At 39.3% G+C, this 18,672-nt stretch overlaps 1 protein-coding gene across 4 annotated transcripts in view; it reads right to left on the bottom strand.

Annotated features, from left to right (window-relative positions):
• bcorl1 (BCL6 corepressor-like 1) overlaps nt 1–18,672 on the bottom strand; it is a 38,015-nt gene that overhangs the window by 1,494 nt on the left and 17,849 nt on the right. For 3 of the 4 annotated variants that reach the window (XM_061930182.1, XM_061930183.1, XM_061930181.1), the window contains 5 exons: nt 10,926–11,144; nt 10,698–10,864; nt 5,531–5,676; nt 4,534–4,599; nt 3,150–3,297 (listed from right to left, as the gene is read on the bottom strand). In XM_061930182.1, the coding sequence (XP_061786166.1) occupies nt 3,150–3,297; nt 4,534–4,599; nt 5,531–5,676; nt 10,698–10,864; nt 10,926–11,144 (746 nt within the window). Of the gene's footprint in view, nt 1–3,149; nt 3,298–4,533; nt 4,711–5,439; nt 5,677–10,697; nt 10,865–10,925; nt 11,145–18,672 lie in introns of those variants that run through there. The other variant, XM_061930184.1, reaches the window with a different exon arrangement.

The following is an 18,672-nucleotide window of genomic DNA, read 5'->3' as shown; positions in this document are numbered from 1 at the left end:
GTTAAGATAAGATAAGTTGACTCACCCCTGTGTGACAGACAGCTGCAGGTGGTAACACTTAAGTTAAGTTAAGATAAGATAAGTTGACTCACCCCTGTGTGACAGACAGCTGCAGGTGGTAACACTTAAGTTAAGTTAAGATAAGTTAAGTTGACTCACCCCTGTGTGACAGACAGCTGCAGGTGGTAACACTTAAGTTAAGTTAAGATAAGATAAGTTGACTCACCCCTGTGTGACAGACAGCTGCAGGTGGTAACACTTAAGTTAAGTTAAGATAAGATAAGTTGACTCACCCCTGTGTGACAGACAGCTGCAGGTGGTAACACTTAAGTTAAGTTAAGTTAAGATAAGTGAAGTTAACTGACCCCTGTGTGACAGACAGCTGCAGGTGGTAACACTTAAGTTAAGATAAGATAAGTTGACTGACCCCGGTGTGACAGACAGCTGCAGGTGGTAACACTTAAGTTAAGATAAGATAAGTTAAGTTGACTCACCCCTGTGTGACAGACAGCTGCAGGTGGTAACACTTAAGTTAAGATAAGTTAAGTTGACTGACCCCTGTGTGACAGACAGCTGCAGGTGGTAACACTTAAGTTAAGTTAAGTTAAGATAAGTGAAGTTAACTGACCCCTGTGTGACAGACAGCTGCAGGTGGTAACACTTAAGTTAAGTTAAGATAAGATAAGTTGACTGACCCCTGTGTGACAGACAGCTGCAGGTGGTAACACTTAAGTTAAGATAAGATAAGTTAAGTTGACTCACCCCTGTGTGACAGACAGCTGCAGGTGGTAACACTTAAGTTAAGTTAAGATAAGTGAAGTTAACTGACCCCTGTGTGACAGACAGCTGCAGGTGGTAACACTTAAGTTAAGTTAAGATAAGTTAAGTTGACTGACCCCTGTGTAACAGACAGCTGCAGGTGGTAACACTTAAGTTAAGTTAAGATAAGTGAAGTTAACTGACCCCTGTGTGACAGACAGCTGCAGGTGGTAACACTTAAGTTAAGTTAAGTTAAGATAAGTTGACTGACCCCTGTGTGACAGAGAGCTGCAGGTGGTAACACTTAAGTTAAGATAAGTGAAGTTAACTGACCCCTGTGTGACAGACAGCTGCAGGTGGTAACACTTAAGTTAAGTTAAGATAAGTGAAGTTGACTGACCCCTGTGTGACAGACAGCTGCAGGTGGTAACACTTAAGTTAAGTTAAGATAAGATAAGTTAACTGACCCCTGTGTGACAGACAGCTGCAGGTGGTAACACTTAAGTTAAGTTAAGATAAGTTAACTGACCCCTGTGTGACAGACAGCTGCAGGTGGTAACACTTAAGTTAAGTTAAGATAAGTGAAGTTGACTGACCCCTGTGTGACAGACAGCTGCAGGTGGTAACACTTAAGTTAAGTTAAGATAAGTTAACTGACCCCTGTGTGACAGACAGCTGCAGGTGGTAACACTTAAGTTAAGTTAAGTTAAGTTAACTGACCCCTGTGTGACAGACAGCTGCAGGTGGTAACACTTAAGTTAAGTTAAGTTAAGATAAGATAACTCACCCCTGTGTGACAGACAGCTGCAGGTGGTAACACTTAAGTTAAGATAAGTGAAGTTGACTGACCCCTGTGTGACAGACAGCTGCAGGTGGTAACACTTAAGTTAAGTTAAGATAAGATAAGTTAACTGACCCCTGTGTGACAGACAGCTGCAGGTGGTAACACTTAAGTTAAGTTAAGTTAAGATAAGTTAAGTTAACTGACCCCTGTGTGACAGACAGCTGCAGGTGGTAACACTTAAGTTAAGTTAAGATAAGATAAGTTAACTCACCCCTGTGTGACAGACAGCTGCAGGTGGTAACACTTAAGTTAAGATAAGTGAAGTTGACTGACCCCTGTGTGACAGACAGCTGCAGGTGGTAACACGTAAGTTAAGTTAAGATAAGATAAGTTAACTGACCCCTGTGTGACAGACAGCTGCAGGTGGTAACACTTAAGTTAAGTTAAGTTAAGATAAGTTAAGTTAACTGACCCCTGTGTGACAGACAGCTGCAGGTGGTAACACTTAAGTTAAGATAAGTTAAGTTGACTGACCCCTGTGTGACAGACAGCTGCAGGTGGTAACACTTAAGTTAAGTTAAGTTAAGATAAGTGAAGTTAACTGACCCCTGTGTGACAGACAGCTGCAGGTGGTAACACTTAAGTTAAGTTAAGATAAGATAAGTTGACTGACCCCTGTGTGACAGACAGCTGCAGGTGGTAACACTTAAGTTAAGATAAGATAAGTTAAGTTGACTCACCCCTGTGTGACAGACAGCTGCAGGTGGTAACACTTAAGTTAAGTTAAGATAAGTGAAGTTAACTGACCCCTGTGTGACAGACAGCTGCAGGTGGTAACACTTAAGTTAAGTTAAGATAAGTTAAGTTGACTGACCCCTGTGTAACAGACAGCTGCAGGTGGTAACACTTAAGTTAAGTTAAGATAAGTGAAGTTAACTGACCCCTGTGTGACAGACAGCTGCAGGTGGTAACACTTAAGTTAAGTTAAGTTAAGATAAGTTGACTGACCCCTGTGTGACAGAGAGCTGCAGGTGGTAACACTTAAGTTAAGATAAGTGAAGTTAACTGACCCCTGTGTGACAGACAGCTGCAGGTGGTAACACTTAAGTTAAGTTAAGATAAGTGAAGTTGACTGACCCCTGTGTGACAGACAGCTGCAGGTGGTAACACTTAAGTTAAGTTAAGATAAGATAAGTTAACTGACCCCTGTGTGACAGACAGCTGCAGGTGGTAACACTTAAGTTAAGTTAAGATAAGTTAACTGACCCCTGTGTGACAGACAGCTGCAGGTGGTAACACTTAAGTTAAGTTAAGATAAGTGAAGTTGACTGACCCCTGTGTGACAGACAGCTGCAGGTGGTAACACTTAAGTTAAGTTAAGATAAGTTAACTGACCCCTGTGTGACAGACAGCTGCAGGTGGTAACACTTAAGTTAAGTTAAGATAAGTGAAGTTGACTGACCCCTGTGTGACAGACAGCTGCAGGTGGTAACACTTAAGTTAAGTTAAGTTAAGATAAATGAAGTTGACTGACCCCTGTGTGACAGAGAGCTGCAGGTGGTAACACTTAAGTTAAGTTAAGTTAAGATAAGTGAAGTTAACTGACCCCTGTGTGACAGAGAGCTGCAGGTGGTAACAGGGCAAGAGTGGCTGTGAGGACAATTCAAAGAGCAGAAAGTCTTGATCTGAACATTCTTCCACTTGTGACGTTTCCTCTGACAACAGGAAGTCCCAGCAGGGCTTCTCCTCGTCCTCTGAGGTCAAAGAAGACAAACAGGTCAGAGACTTCACTTCTTTTTACACTTTTAAGACACATCTCATGAAAGATTGACTAGGAAGTAAAATCTTTGCTTAAATACTGTTTTCACTTCAGATCAATGCAAATAAAACAAAGTTTAAGCTCATCAAAATAAAAATATATTTTTGACTAATTTGGTTTGCTTCATTTGATCATATTAAAAATGTCATATAAATTGAAATAATTTGATTAAAAAATGTCACACAAAGTCAAAAGGCCTATTTTTCAAATTAAAACAATTATCAAATTAAATGTGGATCTTGATAATAGTGGTCAACTTCTTTTTACACTTGCGACAACAAAACATTTCACATGATTCCTCATTAAAGATTCATATATACATTATTTTGCTTCATTTTTATTTTGGATGAAGAATATAATAATAAAAAAAGAAGAAAAGTCAAAAAGCTTATTTATAAAATAGAAGTGATTCAGACGCACATTTCTCAGACTAATTAATTGCACATGTTTGAAATGTATATTCTTTTTTACCCTTACTACTAAATGTTTGAAATCATTTCATCTTTTTTCATTGAACTTGTTTTTACTTCCTTTAAATTGACTGTTTTTAATGCCCAATAAATGGAATTTCATTTGATCTCACTGAATAATAAACAACATGCTTTTTATTTTACACTAAGATCCTTTTCTTCCCAAAAATAAAGACAATGTTAAAAGGTCTATTTGTGAAATGAAATGTGGAGCTTGATACTTGTTGAACTATTAATTATTAAATAAAGACAATGTTAAAAGGTCTATTTGTGAAATGAAATGTGGAGCTTGATACTTGTTGAACTATTAATTATTAAATAAAGACAATGTTAAAAGGTCTATTTGTGAAATGAAATGTGGAGCTTGATACTTGTTGAACTATTAATGCTCAACTAAAATGTGTGAAATTGCACGTCTGCTTTGGATGAAGTTGACAATATTCCTCAGTCCTAACAATTCATCATCATTCACCAGGAAGTGGTCAACTTCTCTTCAAATCAACTCAAAAGAGACTGAAATAAATGTTGTTTGGCTTCATTTGAATTTGGGAAGAAGAATGTACACTTGGAGCATTCTCCATTACTTGCTCATTAGATTTTCAGCAGATGTCAAACGTGAGATGAAATGTGCGCTCAGGAAGAGTTTGACCCTGGAACAGATGACTTCTCCTCCTGTGGGAGAAGATGGAGATGAGGCTCACCGAACAAGGAGCTGCTGTAGAAGTCCCAGTCCCGCTCGCTGCGGCCCTCCAGCTCGCTGAAGTACTCTGCAGGACCACACGGTCGTCATGACAACAGCATGGAGTCATTTGGCTACACAAAAAAGGCATGCAGGAGGACTTTGGAGGCCCACACAATCTTCTAAACATATCAAGAAACTAGAAAATAGGGAAAGATTTGCAAGAAGTAAAAAAGTTGAGATGTTGACACAAAAGCTGAGATCCAGCCTTTTTTTTAATTCTTTGAATACGCAGAATACTAATAAAATAGATTAAATCTATTAATACTACTACTAATAATAATAGTCACTTATAATACGACGAGTGAGACGCAGACTTTTTTCAAATATTTGAATATACTGTATAAAATGTGGAGTGATATTATTAGGGAAAAACTATGCAACATTTAAAAAAAATGGAATACTACAATTAAAATATTAGTAATAATATTGGGAAGAGTTTTCACCCAACAGTTGAAATGCAGGTGTATGTATATATATATATATATATATATATATATATATATATATATATATATATATAAAACATGACAAAAATTGAAAAGACATGAAATGTTCATACTACTACTACCGGTAATAATAATAATAATAATAATTTTCACTTATAATGCGACAGCTGAGATGCAGGCTGGATGTATACACATGAATTATAGTTATATAATGCAAACATTAAAAAGAGATGAAATGTTGATACTACTAATAATAATGTTAATAATTATAACACGCCAGCTGAGAGGTTTTTTTTAATGATTTAAACACATAAAAATGATAGTTACATCGTTGGAAAAAGCTAACGTTTGAAGAGATGAAATGTTGCTACTACTACTACTAATAATAATAATAATAGTAATAATAGTAGAGCATGTACCTGTGAGGAAGGCCTTCATGCTGCCGCTGTGTGCCAGTTTGATGTCTACTAATAATAATAATAGTAATAATAGTAATAGTAGAGCATGTACCTGTGAGGAAGGCCTTCATGCTGCAGCTATGTGCCAGTTTGACAGGGGTGTGTCCAGAGTAGGTGGCCAGCGTGGGGTCAGCACCGTGGTTGAGGAGCAGCCACACGATGGGCAGGTTGTCACTGGCCACCGCGTCATGGAGGGGTCTGAGGGCCAGATGTACACATGTGTCAGCATCTTCATACAACATCAATAGTATTCTTTTAGGGACATGGAGGGGTCTGAGGGCCAGATGTACACATGTGTCAATATCTTCATACAACATCAATAGTATTCTTTTAGGGACATGGAGGGGGCTGAGGGCCAGACGTACACATGTGTCAGCATCTTCATACAAACCCCGTTTCCATATGAGTTGGGAAATTGTGTTAGATGTAAATATAAACGGAATACAATGATTTGCAAATCCTTTTCAAGCCATATTCAGTTGAATATGCTACAAAGACAACATATTTGATGTTCAAACTCATAAACTTTATTTTTTTTGTGCAAATAATCATTAACTTAGAATTTCATGGCTGCAACACGTGCCAAAGTAGTTGGGAAAGGGCATGTTCACCACTGTGTTACATGGCCTTTCCTTTTAACAACGTTTGGGAACTGAGGAGACACATTTTTGAAGCTTCTCAGGTGGAATTCTTTCCCATTCTTGCTTGATGTACAGCTTAAGTTGTTCAACAGTCCGGGGGTCTCCGTTGTGCTATTTTAGGCTTCATAATGCGCCACACATTTTCAATGGGAGACAGGTCTGGACTACAGGCAGGCCAGTCTAGTACCCGCACTCTTTTACTATGAAGCCACGTTGATGTAACACGTGGCTTGGCATTGTCTTGCTGAAATAAGCAGGGGCGTCCGTGGTAACGTTGCTTGGATGGCAACATATGTTGCTCCAAAAGCTGTATGTACCTTTCAGCATTAATGGTGCCTTCACAGATGTGTAAGTTACCCATGTCTTGGGCACTAATACACCCCCATACCATCACACATGCTGCTTTTACACTTTCACCCTAGAACAATCCGGATGGGTCTTTTCCTCTTTGGTCCGGAGGACACGATGTCCACAGTTTCCAAAACAATTTGAAATGTGGACTCGTCAGACCACAGAACACTTTTCCACTTTGTATCAGTCCATCTTAGATGAGCTCAGGCCCAGTGAAGCCGACGGCGTTTCTGGGTGTTGTTGATAAACGGTTTTCGCCTTGCATAGGAGAGTTTTAACTTGCACTTACAGATGTAGCGACCAACTGTAGTTACTGACAGTGGGTTTCTGAAGTGTTTCTGAGCCCATATGGTGATATCCTTTACACACTGATGTCGCTTGTTGATGCAGTACAGCCTGAGGGATGGAAGGTCACGGGCTTAGCTGCTTACGTGCAGTGATTTCTCCAGATTCTCTGAACCCTTTGATGATATTACGGACTGCAATAGCTAGTTGAGAAAGGTTTTTCTTAAACTGTTCAACAATTTGCTCACGCATTTGTTGACAAAGTGGTGACCCTCGCCCCATCCTTGTTTGTGAATGACTGAGCATTTCATGGAATCTACTTTTATACCCAATCATGGCACCCACCTGTTCCCAATTAGCCTGCACACCTGTGGGATGTTCCAAATAAGTGTTTGATGAGCATTCCTCAACTTTATCAGTATTTATTGCCACCTTTCCCAACTTCTTTGTCACGTGTTGCTGGCATCAAATTCTAAAGTTAATTATTATTTGCAAAAAAAAAATGTTTATGAGTTTGAACATCAAATATGTTGTCTTTGTAGCATATTCAACTGAATATGGGTTGAAAATGATTTGCAAATCATTGTATTCTGTTTATATTTACATCTAACACAATTTCCCAACTCATATGGAAACGGGGTTTGTACAACATCAATAGTATTCTTTTAGGGACATGGAGGGGGCTGCGGGCCAGACGTACACATGTGTCAGCATCTTCATACAACATCAATAGCATTCTTTTAGGGACAAACACATCACTCTAATCAATACATTCTTACTTTCATGACTTCCCAACACCAACCTCTGACCTTTCACCTCTCATTCATTACATGTCACTTCACTGTCAGGAGTCAGGAGTACACCCTGGACAAGGAAGGCAAGGTACACCCTAGACAAGGAAGGCGGGGTAGACCCTGGACAAGGTAGGCGGGGTAGACCCTGGACAAGGAAGGCGGGGTACACCCTGGACAAGGAAGGCGGGGTACACCCTGGACAAAGAAGGCAGGGTACACCCTGGACAAGGAAGGCAGCGTAGACCCTGGACAAGGAAGGCGGGGTACACCCTGGACAAGTGTCCACCTCATCACAGGGCCAACACAGACAGACACTAGGGACCATATTGTGTTGCCAATCAGCCTATCCCCAGGTTGCATGTCTTTGGAGGTGGGAGGGGCCTATCCCCAGGTTGCATGTCTTTGGAGGTGGGAGGAGCCTATCCCCAGGTTGCATGTCTTCAGAGGTGGGAGGAAGCCAGAGTATTGTGTTGGACAAATATTGTCCAGGTTAAGAAGGAACTCTACTAGAGTATGTCAACAACACCCAGGTACTACTCAATCATCACCACCACCACTTTCTCAGGCTGACCACTTTTTGGCAGAGCCTTGTTGATGGACTTCAACTCCTGCCTCATCAATAACACATCTCCACTTTTCCAAGGACAACAGCCGGGTCGGACATTCAGGCTAAGCAGCCGTGGATCTTGGACATCAACACTTTGACCTGAGTCTTGTGGAATGACAACATAGACACACGAAATGCTAACATCAAAGCTAACTGTGGTGTTTCCAGCACTTAGAGGATATGATGAAGTGTTGAAGTGAGTTGTGTCATCTACACAATCAAGGCTCCTGGATTTCCTGTTTACAGAGCTCTATCTAACCTTGTTGAAAAACACTTGTTTATGCTCTTACTGTGAAAATATTTCCTTTCTTAATAATCATATCCCTTGTCTCAATTGTCTGCAGTAAAGGTGTCCATCACATCATCACTTCCTCTGGAGATACCAGGAACTTATTTGGCCTTTGATGGCAAGGAGTCAGCTGATGCTGAAGATCAATAGGGTTATTGCTGCTTTGTAAGATCAATAGGGTTATTGCTGCTTTGAAGTAGAAATACTTTGAACTTGAGATGTTGGCCGATATCGGCCGATAAATGCTTTAAAATGTAATATCGGAAATTATCGGTATCGGTTTTAAAAAGTAAAATTAATGACTTTTTAAACGGACGTAGGGAGAAGCAATATGTTGTGGTCAGGGACAACACACACAGTATGTTGTGGTCAGGGACAACACACACAGTATGTTGTGGTCAGGGACAATGTACGCAGTATGTTGTGGTCAGGGACAACACACACAGTATGTTGTGGTCAGGGACAACACACACAGTATGTTGTGGTCAGGGACAATGTACGCAGTATGTTGTGGTCAGGGACAACACACACAGTATGTTGTGGTCAGGGACAACACACGCAGTATGTTGTGGTCAGGGACAACACACGCAGTATGTTGTGGTCAGGGACAATGTACGCAGTATGGCAAAAGCTAGGGTGGAGTTTGGTGTGGCTAGTCTGCCCTGCATGGCACACACTTTGCAGCTTGCAGTGAGCGCAGGTGTCCTGTCTCAACGCAGCATTTCAGAAGACTGCTAGGCCACTTCAAGCACTCACCACTAGCTTGCAGCACATTTGTGTTACTCATACAAGGGCAGATGATCATTTCCTGTCATACAGTATACCAGGCAGTATTGCACTAAAGGAGGACTATGTTATTGTTTACTTTATTACTCTAGTATACTCTGGACTGAAGCTGTGTGCCTTCATTGTTTTTGTAGCTGTTGTTTTGAGGCATGTTTAAAACAAAAAAGCACTTTGTGAAAGTCAAAATATAGTATTTCCCATAGTTGTAGTGGGTATCAGGATTATCTACGGGAGAGCATGTCCCAAATTCCAAACTGCTGTTTTGAGGCATGTTAAAAAAAATAATGCACTTCATGACTTCAATAATAAATATGGCACTGCCATGTTGGCACTTTTTTTCCATAACTGGAGTTGATTACCATGAATTGATTAACGTGAACCCCGACTTAAACAAGTGTAAAAACTTATTGGGGTGATACCATTTAGTGGTCAATTGTAGGGAATATGTACTGTACTGTGCAATCTACTAATACAAGTTTCAATCAATGAATTTATTTTGGAAAACCTTGTTACATTGTTAAAAGTTAAAAAGTTAAAGTACCAATGATTGTCACACACACACTAGGTGTGGCGAAATTATTCTCTGCATTTGACCCATCACCCTTGATCACCCCCTGGGAGGTGAGGGGAGCAGTGGGCAGCAGCGGTGGCTGCGCCCGGGAATCATTTTGGTGATTTAACCCCCAATTCCAACCCTTGATGCTGAGTGCCAAGCAGGGAGGTAATGGGTCCCATTTTTATAGTCTTTGGTATGACTCGGCCGGGATTTGAACTCCCAACCTACCGATCTCAGGACGGACACTCTAGCCACTAGGCCACTGAGTAGGTTATAATGCATCCAGCGGGGCATCACGACAAACTTAGGCATAATAATGTGTTAATTCCACGACTGTATGTATCGGTATCAATTGATATCGGAATCGGTAATTAAGAGTTGGACAATATCGGCAAAAAAGCCATTATCGGACATCTCTACTTTGAACCACTGATTATGTCATGGACAGTATTCACACATTTTACAATGTTACAAAATGGACTAAATTCATTTTTCCCCTCAACATTCTAAACACAATAGCCCATATTGACAATGTGAAAATGTTTTTTTAAAGGTTTAAAAATCTCAATACTTAGTTGATGCACCTTTGGCAGCAATTCCACCTTAAGTCTTTTTGAATACCATGCAAACCTATCTTTGGGCACTTTCTCTCATTCCTCTTTACAGCACCTCTCAAGCTCCATCAGGTTGGATGGGAAGGTTCTCATCCTAGATGTCTCTGTACATTGCTGCATTCCTCTTTCTCTCTATCCTGACTAGTCTCCCAGTTCCATCCCCACAGCATGATGCTGCCACCATCATGCTTCACTATGGACATGTGATTTTTTACTTTTCATCAATTTGCGACTGTTTTCAAAAATCTTATGGGGTATTGTGTGTAGAATTTTGAGGAGAAGAATGAATGTCTCACCGTGTTCCGTCCTGAGCGCTGCAGTTGACGTCGGCCCCGTGTCGGAGCAGCATCTGGACAATCTGCGTCCAGCCGCGAGAGCAGGCCTCGTGCAGCGCCGTGTAGCCCGCGTTGTCTCGCCGGTTGACCTCCCTCAGGTCCTTTTCTAGGCAGTACTGCACCACTTCCTGCAAGAGGCAGGAAGACGTTGACAAACTAGTTGACCTTTCAAAGTAAGGGCTTTTCTACCTGATAGCCCAAGCGGGCAGCACGCTGCAGCAGCGTCTCCCCGGCGTTTTTATTCACGATCAGCCGTCGCACCTCCGGGGGCACGGGCCGCTTGGGAGGGGACTCCTTCTTGCTGGGCGGCCATGACACCAGGCTTTTGGAGGCAGAGGGCGGGGGGCTGCTCTCATCCGGGCCTGTGGAGGCGGAGCGTTTGCCTGAGCCGCTGCGCTTGGTCCTCGTCTGAAACCGTGATGACATCAGTCCAGTGGAATGCATTGTGAACAAGTGCATTTATTTAGCAATACAAAGATCCACACCGCTGATAGCAGATCTTTATGTGAGGATCCATACTGAAATATCCACGCCGCTGATACCAGATCTTTATGTGAGGATCCATACTGAAATATCCACGCTGATACCAGATCTTTATGTGAGGATCCATACTGAAATATCCACACCGCTGATACCAGATCTTTATGTGAGGATCCCTACTGAAATATCCACACTGATACCAGATCTTTATGTGAGGATCCATACTGAAATATCCACACTGATACCAGATCTTTATGTGAGGATCCATACTGAAATATCCACACCGCTGATACCAGATCTTTATGTGAGGATCCCCACTGAAATATCCACACCACTGATACCAGATCTTTATGTGAGGATCCCTACTTAAATATCCACACCACTGATACCAGATACTGAAGTGAGGATCCATACTGAAATATCCACACCACTGATACCAGATCTTAATGTGAGGATCCATACTGAAATATCCACACTGATACCAGATCTTAATGTGAGGATCCCTACTGAAATATCCACACTGATACCAGATCTTTATGTGAGGATCCCTACTGAAATATCCACACTAACACCAGATCTTTATGTGAGGATCCCTACTGAAATATCCACACTGATACCAGATCTTTATGTGAGGATCCATACTGAAATATCCACACTGATACCAGATCTTTATGTGAGGATCCATACTGAAATATCCATACTGATACCATATCTTAATGTGAGGATCCATACTGAAATATCCACACTGACACCAGAACTTTATGTGAGGATCCATACTGAAATATCCATACTGATACCAGATCTTAATGTGAGGATCCATACTGAAATATCCACACTGATACCAGATCTTTATGTGAGGATCCATACTGAAATATCCACACTGATACCAGATCTTTATGTGAGGATCCATACTGAAATATCTACACCACTGATACCAGATCTTTATGTGAGGATCCATACTGAAATATCTACACCACTGATACCAGATCTTTATGTGAGGATCCATACTGAAATATCCACACCACTGATACCAGATCTTAATGTGAGGATCAATACTGAAATATCCACACTGATACCAGATCTTTGTGTGAGGATCCCTACTGAAATATCCACACTGATACCAGATCTTAATGTGAGGATCCCTACTGAAATATCCACACTAATACCAGATCTTTATGTGAGGATCCATACTGAAATATCCACGCTGATACCAGATCTTTATGTGAGGATCCCTACTGAAATATCCACACTGATACCAGATCTTTATGTGAGGATCCATACTGAAATATCCACACTGATACCAGATCTTTATGTGAGGATCCATACTGAAATATCCATACTGATACCATATCTTAATGTGAGGATCCATACTGAAATATCCACACTGACACCAGATCTTTATGTGAGGATCCATACTGAAATATCCATACTGATACCAGATCTTAATGTGAGGATCCATACTGAAATATCCACACTGATACCAGATCTTTATGTGAGGATCCATACTGAAATATCCACACTGATACCAGATCTTTATGTGAGGATCCATACTGAAATATCTACACCACTGATACCAGATCTTTATGTGAGGATCCATACTGAAATATCCACACTGACACCAGATCTTTATGTGAGGATCCATACTGAAATATCTACACCACTGATACCAGATCTTTATGTGAGGATCCATACTGAAATATCCACACCACTGATACCAGATCTTAATGTGAGGATCAATACTGAAATATCCACACTGATACCAGATCTTTGTGTGAGGATCCCTACTGAAATATCCACACTGATACCAGATCTTAATGTGAGGATCCCTACTGAAATATCCACACTGATACCAGATCTTAATGTGAGGATCCATACTGAAATATCCACACCAATGATACCAGATCTTAATGTGAGGATCCCTACTGAAAGATCCACACCACTGATACCAGATCTTAATGTGAGGATCCCTACTGAAATATCCACACTGATACCAGATCTTAATGTGAGGACCCCTACTGAAATATCCACACTGATACCAGATCTTAATGTGAGGATCCCTCCTGAAATATCCACACTGATACCAGATCTTAATGTGACAATATATATTACATGTGTGAGACAATATATATTACAATGTGTGAGACAATATATATTACATGTGTGAGACAATATATATTACATGTGTGAGACAATATATATTACATGTGTGAGACAATATATATTACATGTGTGAGACAATATATATTACATGTGTGAGACAATATATATTACATGTGTGAGACAATATGTATTACATGTGTGAGACAATATGTATTACATGTGTGAGACAATATGTATTACATGTGTGAGACAATATATATTACATGTGTGAGACAATATATATTACATGTGTGAGACAATATATATTACATGTGTGAGACAATATATATTACATGTGTGAGACAATATATATTACATGTGTGAGACAATATATATTACATGTGTGAGACAATATATATTACATGTGTGAGACAATATATATTACATGTGTGAGACAATATATATTACATGTGTGAGACAATATATATTACATGTGTGAGACAATATATATTACATGTGTGAGACAATATATATTACAATGTGTGAGACAATATATATTACATGTGTGAGACAATATATATTACATGTGTGAGACAATATATATTACAATGTGTGAGACAATATATATTACATGTGTGAGACAATATATATTACATGTGTGAGACAATATATATTACATGTGTGAGACAATATATATTACATGTGTGAGACAATATATATTACATGTGTGAGACAATATATATTACATGTGTGAGACAATATATATTACATGTGTGAGACAATATATATTACATGTGTGAGACAATATATATTACATGTGTGAGACAATATATATTACATGTGTGAGACAATATATATTACATGTGTGAGACAATATATATTACATGTGTGAGACAATATATATTACAATGTGTGAGACAATATATATTACATGTGTGAGACAATATATATTACATGTGTGAGACAATATGTATTACATGTGTGAGACAATATACAGTGGTGGTCAAAAGTGTACATACACGAGTAAAGAACATCATGTCATGGCTGTCTTGAGTTTCCAATCATTTCTACAACTCTTATTTTGTTGTGATGTAGTGATTGGAGCACATACTTGTTGGTCACAAAAAACATTCATGAAGTTTGCTTCTTTTATGAATGTATTATGGCTCTACTGAAAATGTGAGCAAATGTGCTGGGTCAAAAGTAATCCTCCTTTTTCATTGTCCCATTTAAAGCAGCAGTTCCATTGGCAGCAAAACAGGCCCAGAGCATAATACTACCACCACCATGCTTGACGGTAGGCATGGTGTTCCTGGGATTAAAGGCCTCACCTTTTCTCCTCCAAACATATTGCTGGGTATTGTGGCCAAACAGCTCCATTTTTGTTTCATCTGACCACAGAACTTTCCTCCAGAAGGTCTTATCTTTGTCCATGTGATGTCAGATGAAACAAAAATGGATCTGTTTGGCCACAATACCCAGCAATATGTTTGGAGGAGAAAAGGTGAGGCCTTTAATCCTAGAAAACATACAGGTATGTGTTTTGTATCCAGAAAGGGTTGTTGCCAGAAGTCAGATATGCGCTGCTATGGAAATGGAAATAAATGCGCCGAATAATTAGTTCCGGAAATTATTAAAATGATAAAAATACGGTAAATATTGTACATATTACATATTGTTATGATGGTGTCTGATACTACATTATATATATACTTGCAGTGTGCATATTGTACATATTACATATTGCTATGAAGGTGTCTGTTACTACATGATATATATATATCATCCACACTGATACCAGATATATATATATATATATATATATATATATATATATATATGTATATATATATATATATATATATATATATCTGGTATCAGTGTGGATGATATATATATATATATATATACATATATATATATATATATATATATATATATCATCCACACTGATACCAGATATATATATATATATATATATATATATATATATATATATATATATATATATATATATATATATATATCATGTAGTAACAGACACCTTCATAGCAATATGTACAATATACACACTGCAAGTATATATATATATATTTGTATATATATGTATATATATATATATATATATATATATATATATATATGTATATATATATGTATATATATATATATATATATATATATATATATATATATATATATATATATATATATATATATATATATATATATATATATATGGGAAAGAATTCCACTTGAGAAGCTTCAAAAATGTGTCTCCTCAGTTCCCAAACGTTTACTGAGTGTTGTTAAAAGGAAAGGCCATGTAACACAGTGGTGAACATGCCCTTTCCCAACTACTTTGGCACGTGTTGCAGCCATGAAATTCTAAGTTAATTATTATTTGCACAAAAAAAATAAAGTTTATGAGTTTGAACATCAAATATGTTGTCTTTGTAGCATATTCAACTGAATATGGCTTGAAAAGGATTTGCAAATCATTGTATTCCGTTTATATTTACATCTAACACAATTTCCCAACTCATATGGAAATGGGGTTTGTATATATATATATATATATATATATATATATATACTTGCAGTGTGTATATTGTACATATTACATATTGTTATGAAGGTGTCTGTTACTACATTATATATATACTTGTAGTGTGTATAATGTATATATTACATATTGTTATGAAGGTGTCTGTTACTACATGATATATATACTTGCAGTGTGTATATTGTGCATATTACATATTGTTATGAAGGTGTCTGTTACTACATTATATATATACTTGTAGTGTGTATAATGTATATATTACATATTGTTATGAAGGTGTCTGTTACTACATGATATATATACTTGCAGTGTGTATATTGTGCATATTACATATTGTTATGATGGTGTCTGTTACTACATTATACATATACTTGCAATGTGTATATTGTACACATTACATATTGTTATGAAGGTGATGACGGCGTGGCGCAGTGGGAGAGTGGCCGTGCGCGACCCGAGGGTCCCTGGTTCAATCCCCACCTAGTACCAACCTCGTCATGTCCGTTGTGTCCTGAGCAAGACACTTCACCCTTGCTCCTGATGGGTGCTGGTTAGCGCCTTGCATGGCAGCTCCCTCCATCAGTGTGTGAATGTGTGTGTGAATGGGTAAATGTGGAAGTAGTGTCAAAGCGCTTTGAGTACCTTGAAGGTAGAAAAGCGCTATACAAGTACAACCCATTTATTTATTTATCATTTATGATGTGTGTTCATGTCTCTCATAATGATTGTGAGCGATAGGCAACATTGCAAAAAAAAGTGCAGTTGCCCTTTAATAGACACAATCCACATTGCACACGTTTAGTAGATCAGCTTTGCGTGTGCTATCAGCAAATATAATGTCATGCTTTTTAATGCCATTTTTAAAGCCAATGAAAAAAATGTAATGTTATTACCGTATTTTCCGCACTATAAGCCGCGCCTAAAAACCACAAATGTTCTCAAAAGCTGACAGTGCGGCTTATAACCCGGTGCGCCTTATATATGGATTAATATTAATATTAATTTTCATAAAGTTTAGGTCTCGCAACTACGGTAAACAGCCGCCATCTTTTTTCCCCGTAGAAGAAGCGCGCGGTGCATGCTGGGATATGTGACGTTTCATTTCCATTTGTGTGTTTATGTAAAGACCCCAAAATGGCTCCTATTAAGTGTGTTGTCTGTCTAATTATAAATAATGCAGACGAGGCGTGTTAACTGAGTTCTCAACGTTTACTCACAGCGTGCTCATAACCACATTCTAACTCCCAGCATACAACAACGCTTCTCAGGGCTACCGCGCATGCTCGTCACTATCGTTGCATGCTGGGTAGTGTAGTTGTTATATTTGCTAGCTCATAACATCACATTAAGAGACACGCTTACGCGCTTAATTCAATACTCGCCGTCATTCCGGGTGGATTGACAAAAGACCTCCAGCTGCTAGATATTGGTGTCAACAGGGCATTCAAATCACGACTGCGAACGGCGTGGGAACAATGGATGACCGAAGGCGAACACACCTTCACTAAGACAGGCAGACAGCGCCGGACGACATACGCCAACATCTGCCCGTGGATCGTAAATGCCTGGGCAGATATTTCGGTCACAACTGTGGTCCGAGCTTTCCGGAAGGCAGGATTCACAGAACTGCTGGACAACAGTGACACTGACTCCGATGACTTCGACGAGACGGAACCGGCCATTTTGGATCCCACATTTGCCCAACTTTTCAATTCGGACACCGAAGACGAAGAATTCGAAGGATTTACGAATGAAGAATAACTTCAGAAAGTGAGCGCTATGTTTATTTTGTGTGTTGTGACATTAACGTTCGAGCAACATTATGTTGCTATTGCTCTGCACTATTTTGAATTTTACTATGTTTGTGATTGCACATTTGCGTACATTTTGGGACAGAGTTGTTAGAACTCTGGTTTTTAATATATTATTAAAGTTTGACTGACCTATCTGACTGTTTTTTTGACATTCCCTTTAACGCAGCGTAGGCGCGACTTATAGTCCGGGGCGGCTTATAGGTGGACAAAGTTTTGAAATATGCCATTCATTGAAGGTGCGGCTAATAACCCGGGGCGGCTTATAGTGCGGAAAATACGGTATATCTGCTCAAATGCTTACAGGTGTTTGTAAACATTTGACAATGATCATCTTGAATCGTTGAAAAGTTGTCATGAACTTTTACAATCAAAGGAATTAGAATTGGCTTGCAAGACTTTCATTTTAGAATGACTTTCTATTGATTGATTGATTTGTCTGTAGTGGTAGCAGCAGCTGACAGTTGTGGTGGCGACAGCAAAAGTGGCTTTGGCAACTGCTGCCTGCCTTTAATGCATTGAGCAAAGTGCACAACGCCACTCTGGGTTTACAATCCACGGCCTTGAACCCATCCATCCATTTTCTACCGCTTATCCCTTTCGGGGTGGCGGGGGGGTGCTGGAGCCTATCTCAGCTGCATTCGGGTGGAAGACGGGGTACACCCTGGGCAAGTCCCCACCTCATCGCAGGGCCAACACAGATAGACAACATTCCCACTCACATTCACACACTAGGGACCATTTAGTGTTGCCAATCGGCCTTGAACCCACTTCTGAAAAGTGAGCCACTTGAGCTGAAATTTGCAGTTGATTTTCTGGCATCAGCACGTTGACAGGAAGTATTCTGAGTCTACCGGCTTTTTAACGCTTTGTATCCATTGTAAAAAACAGGGAGGAAGAAAGGAAACACAAGCGTAGCAATTGATCAATTCCCAGTTCATTTATCCTTAGATTGAGTCCTACAACTGTATTATTGCCTCCGGACATCATATTTCATCCT

The sequence above is a fragment of the Nerophis lumbriciformis genome, linkage group LG36, assembly GCF_033978685.3.
Source record: "Nerophis lumbriciformis linkage group LG36, RoL_Nlum_v2.1, whole genome shotgun sequence".
Taxonomy (NCBI): Eukaryota; Metazoa; Chordata; class Actinopteri; order Syngnathiformes; family Syngnathidae; genus Nerophis; species Nerophis lumbriciformis.
The sequence above is the reverse complement of the archived record's forward strand: the minus strand, read 5'-3'. Positions and strand labels throughout refer to the sequence as shown.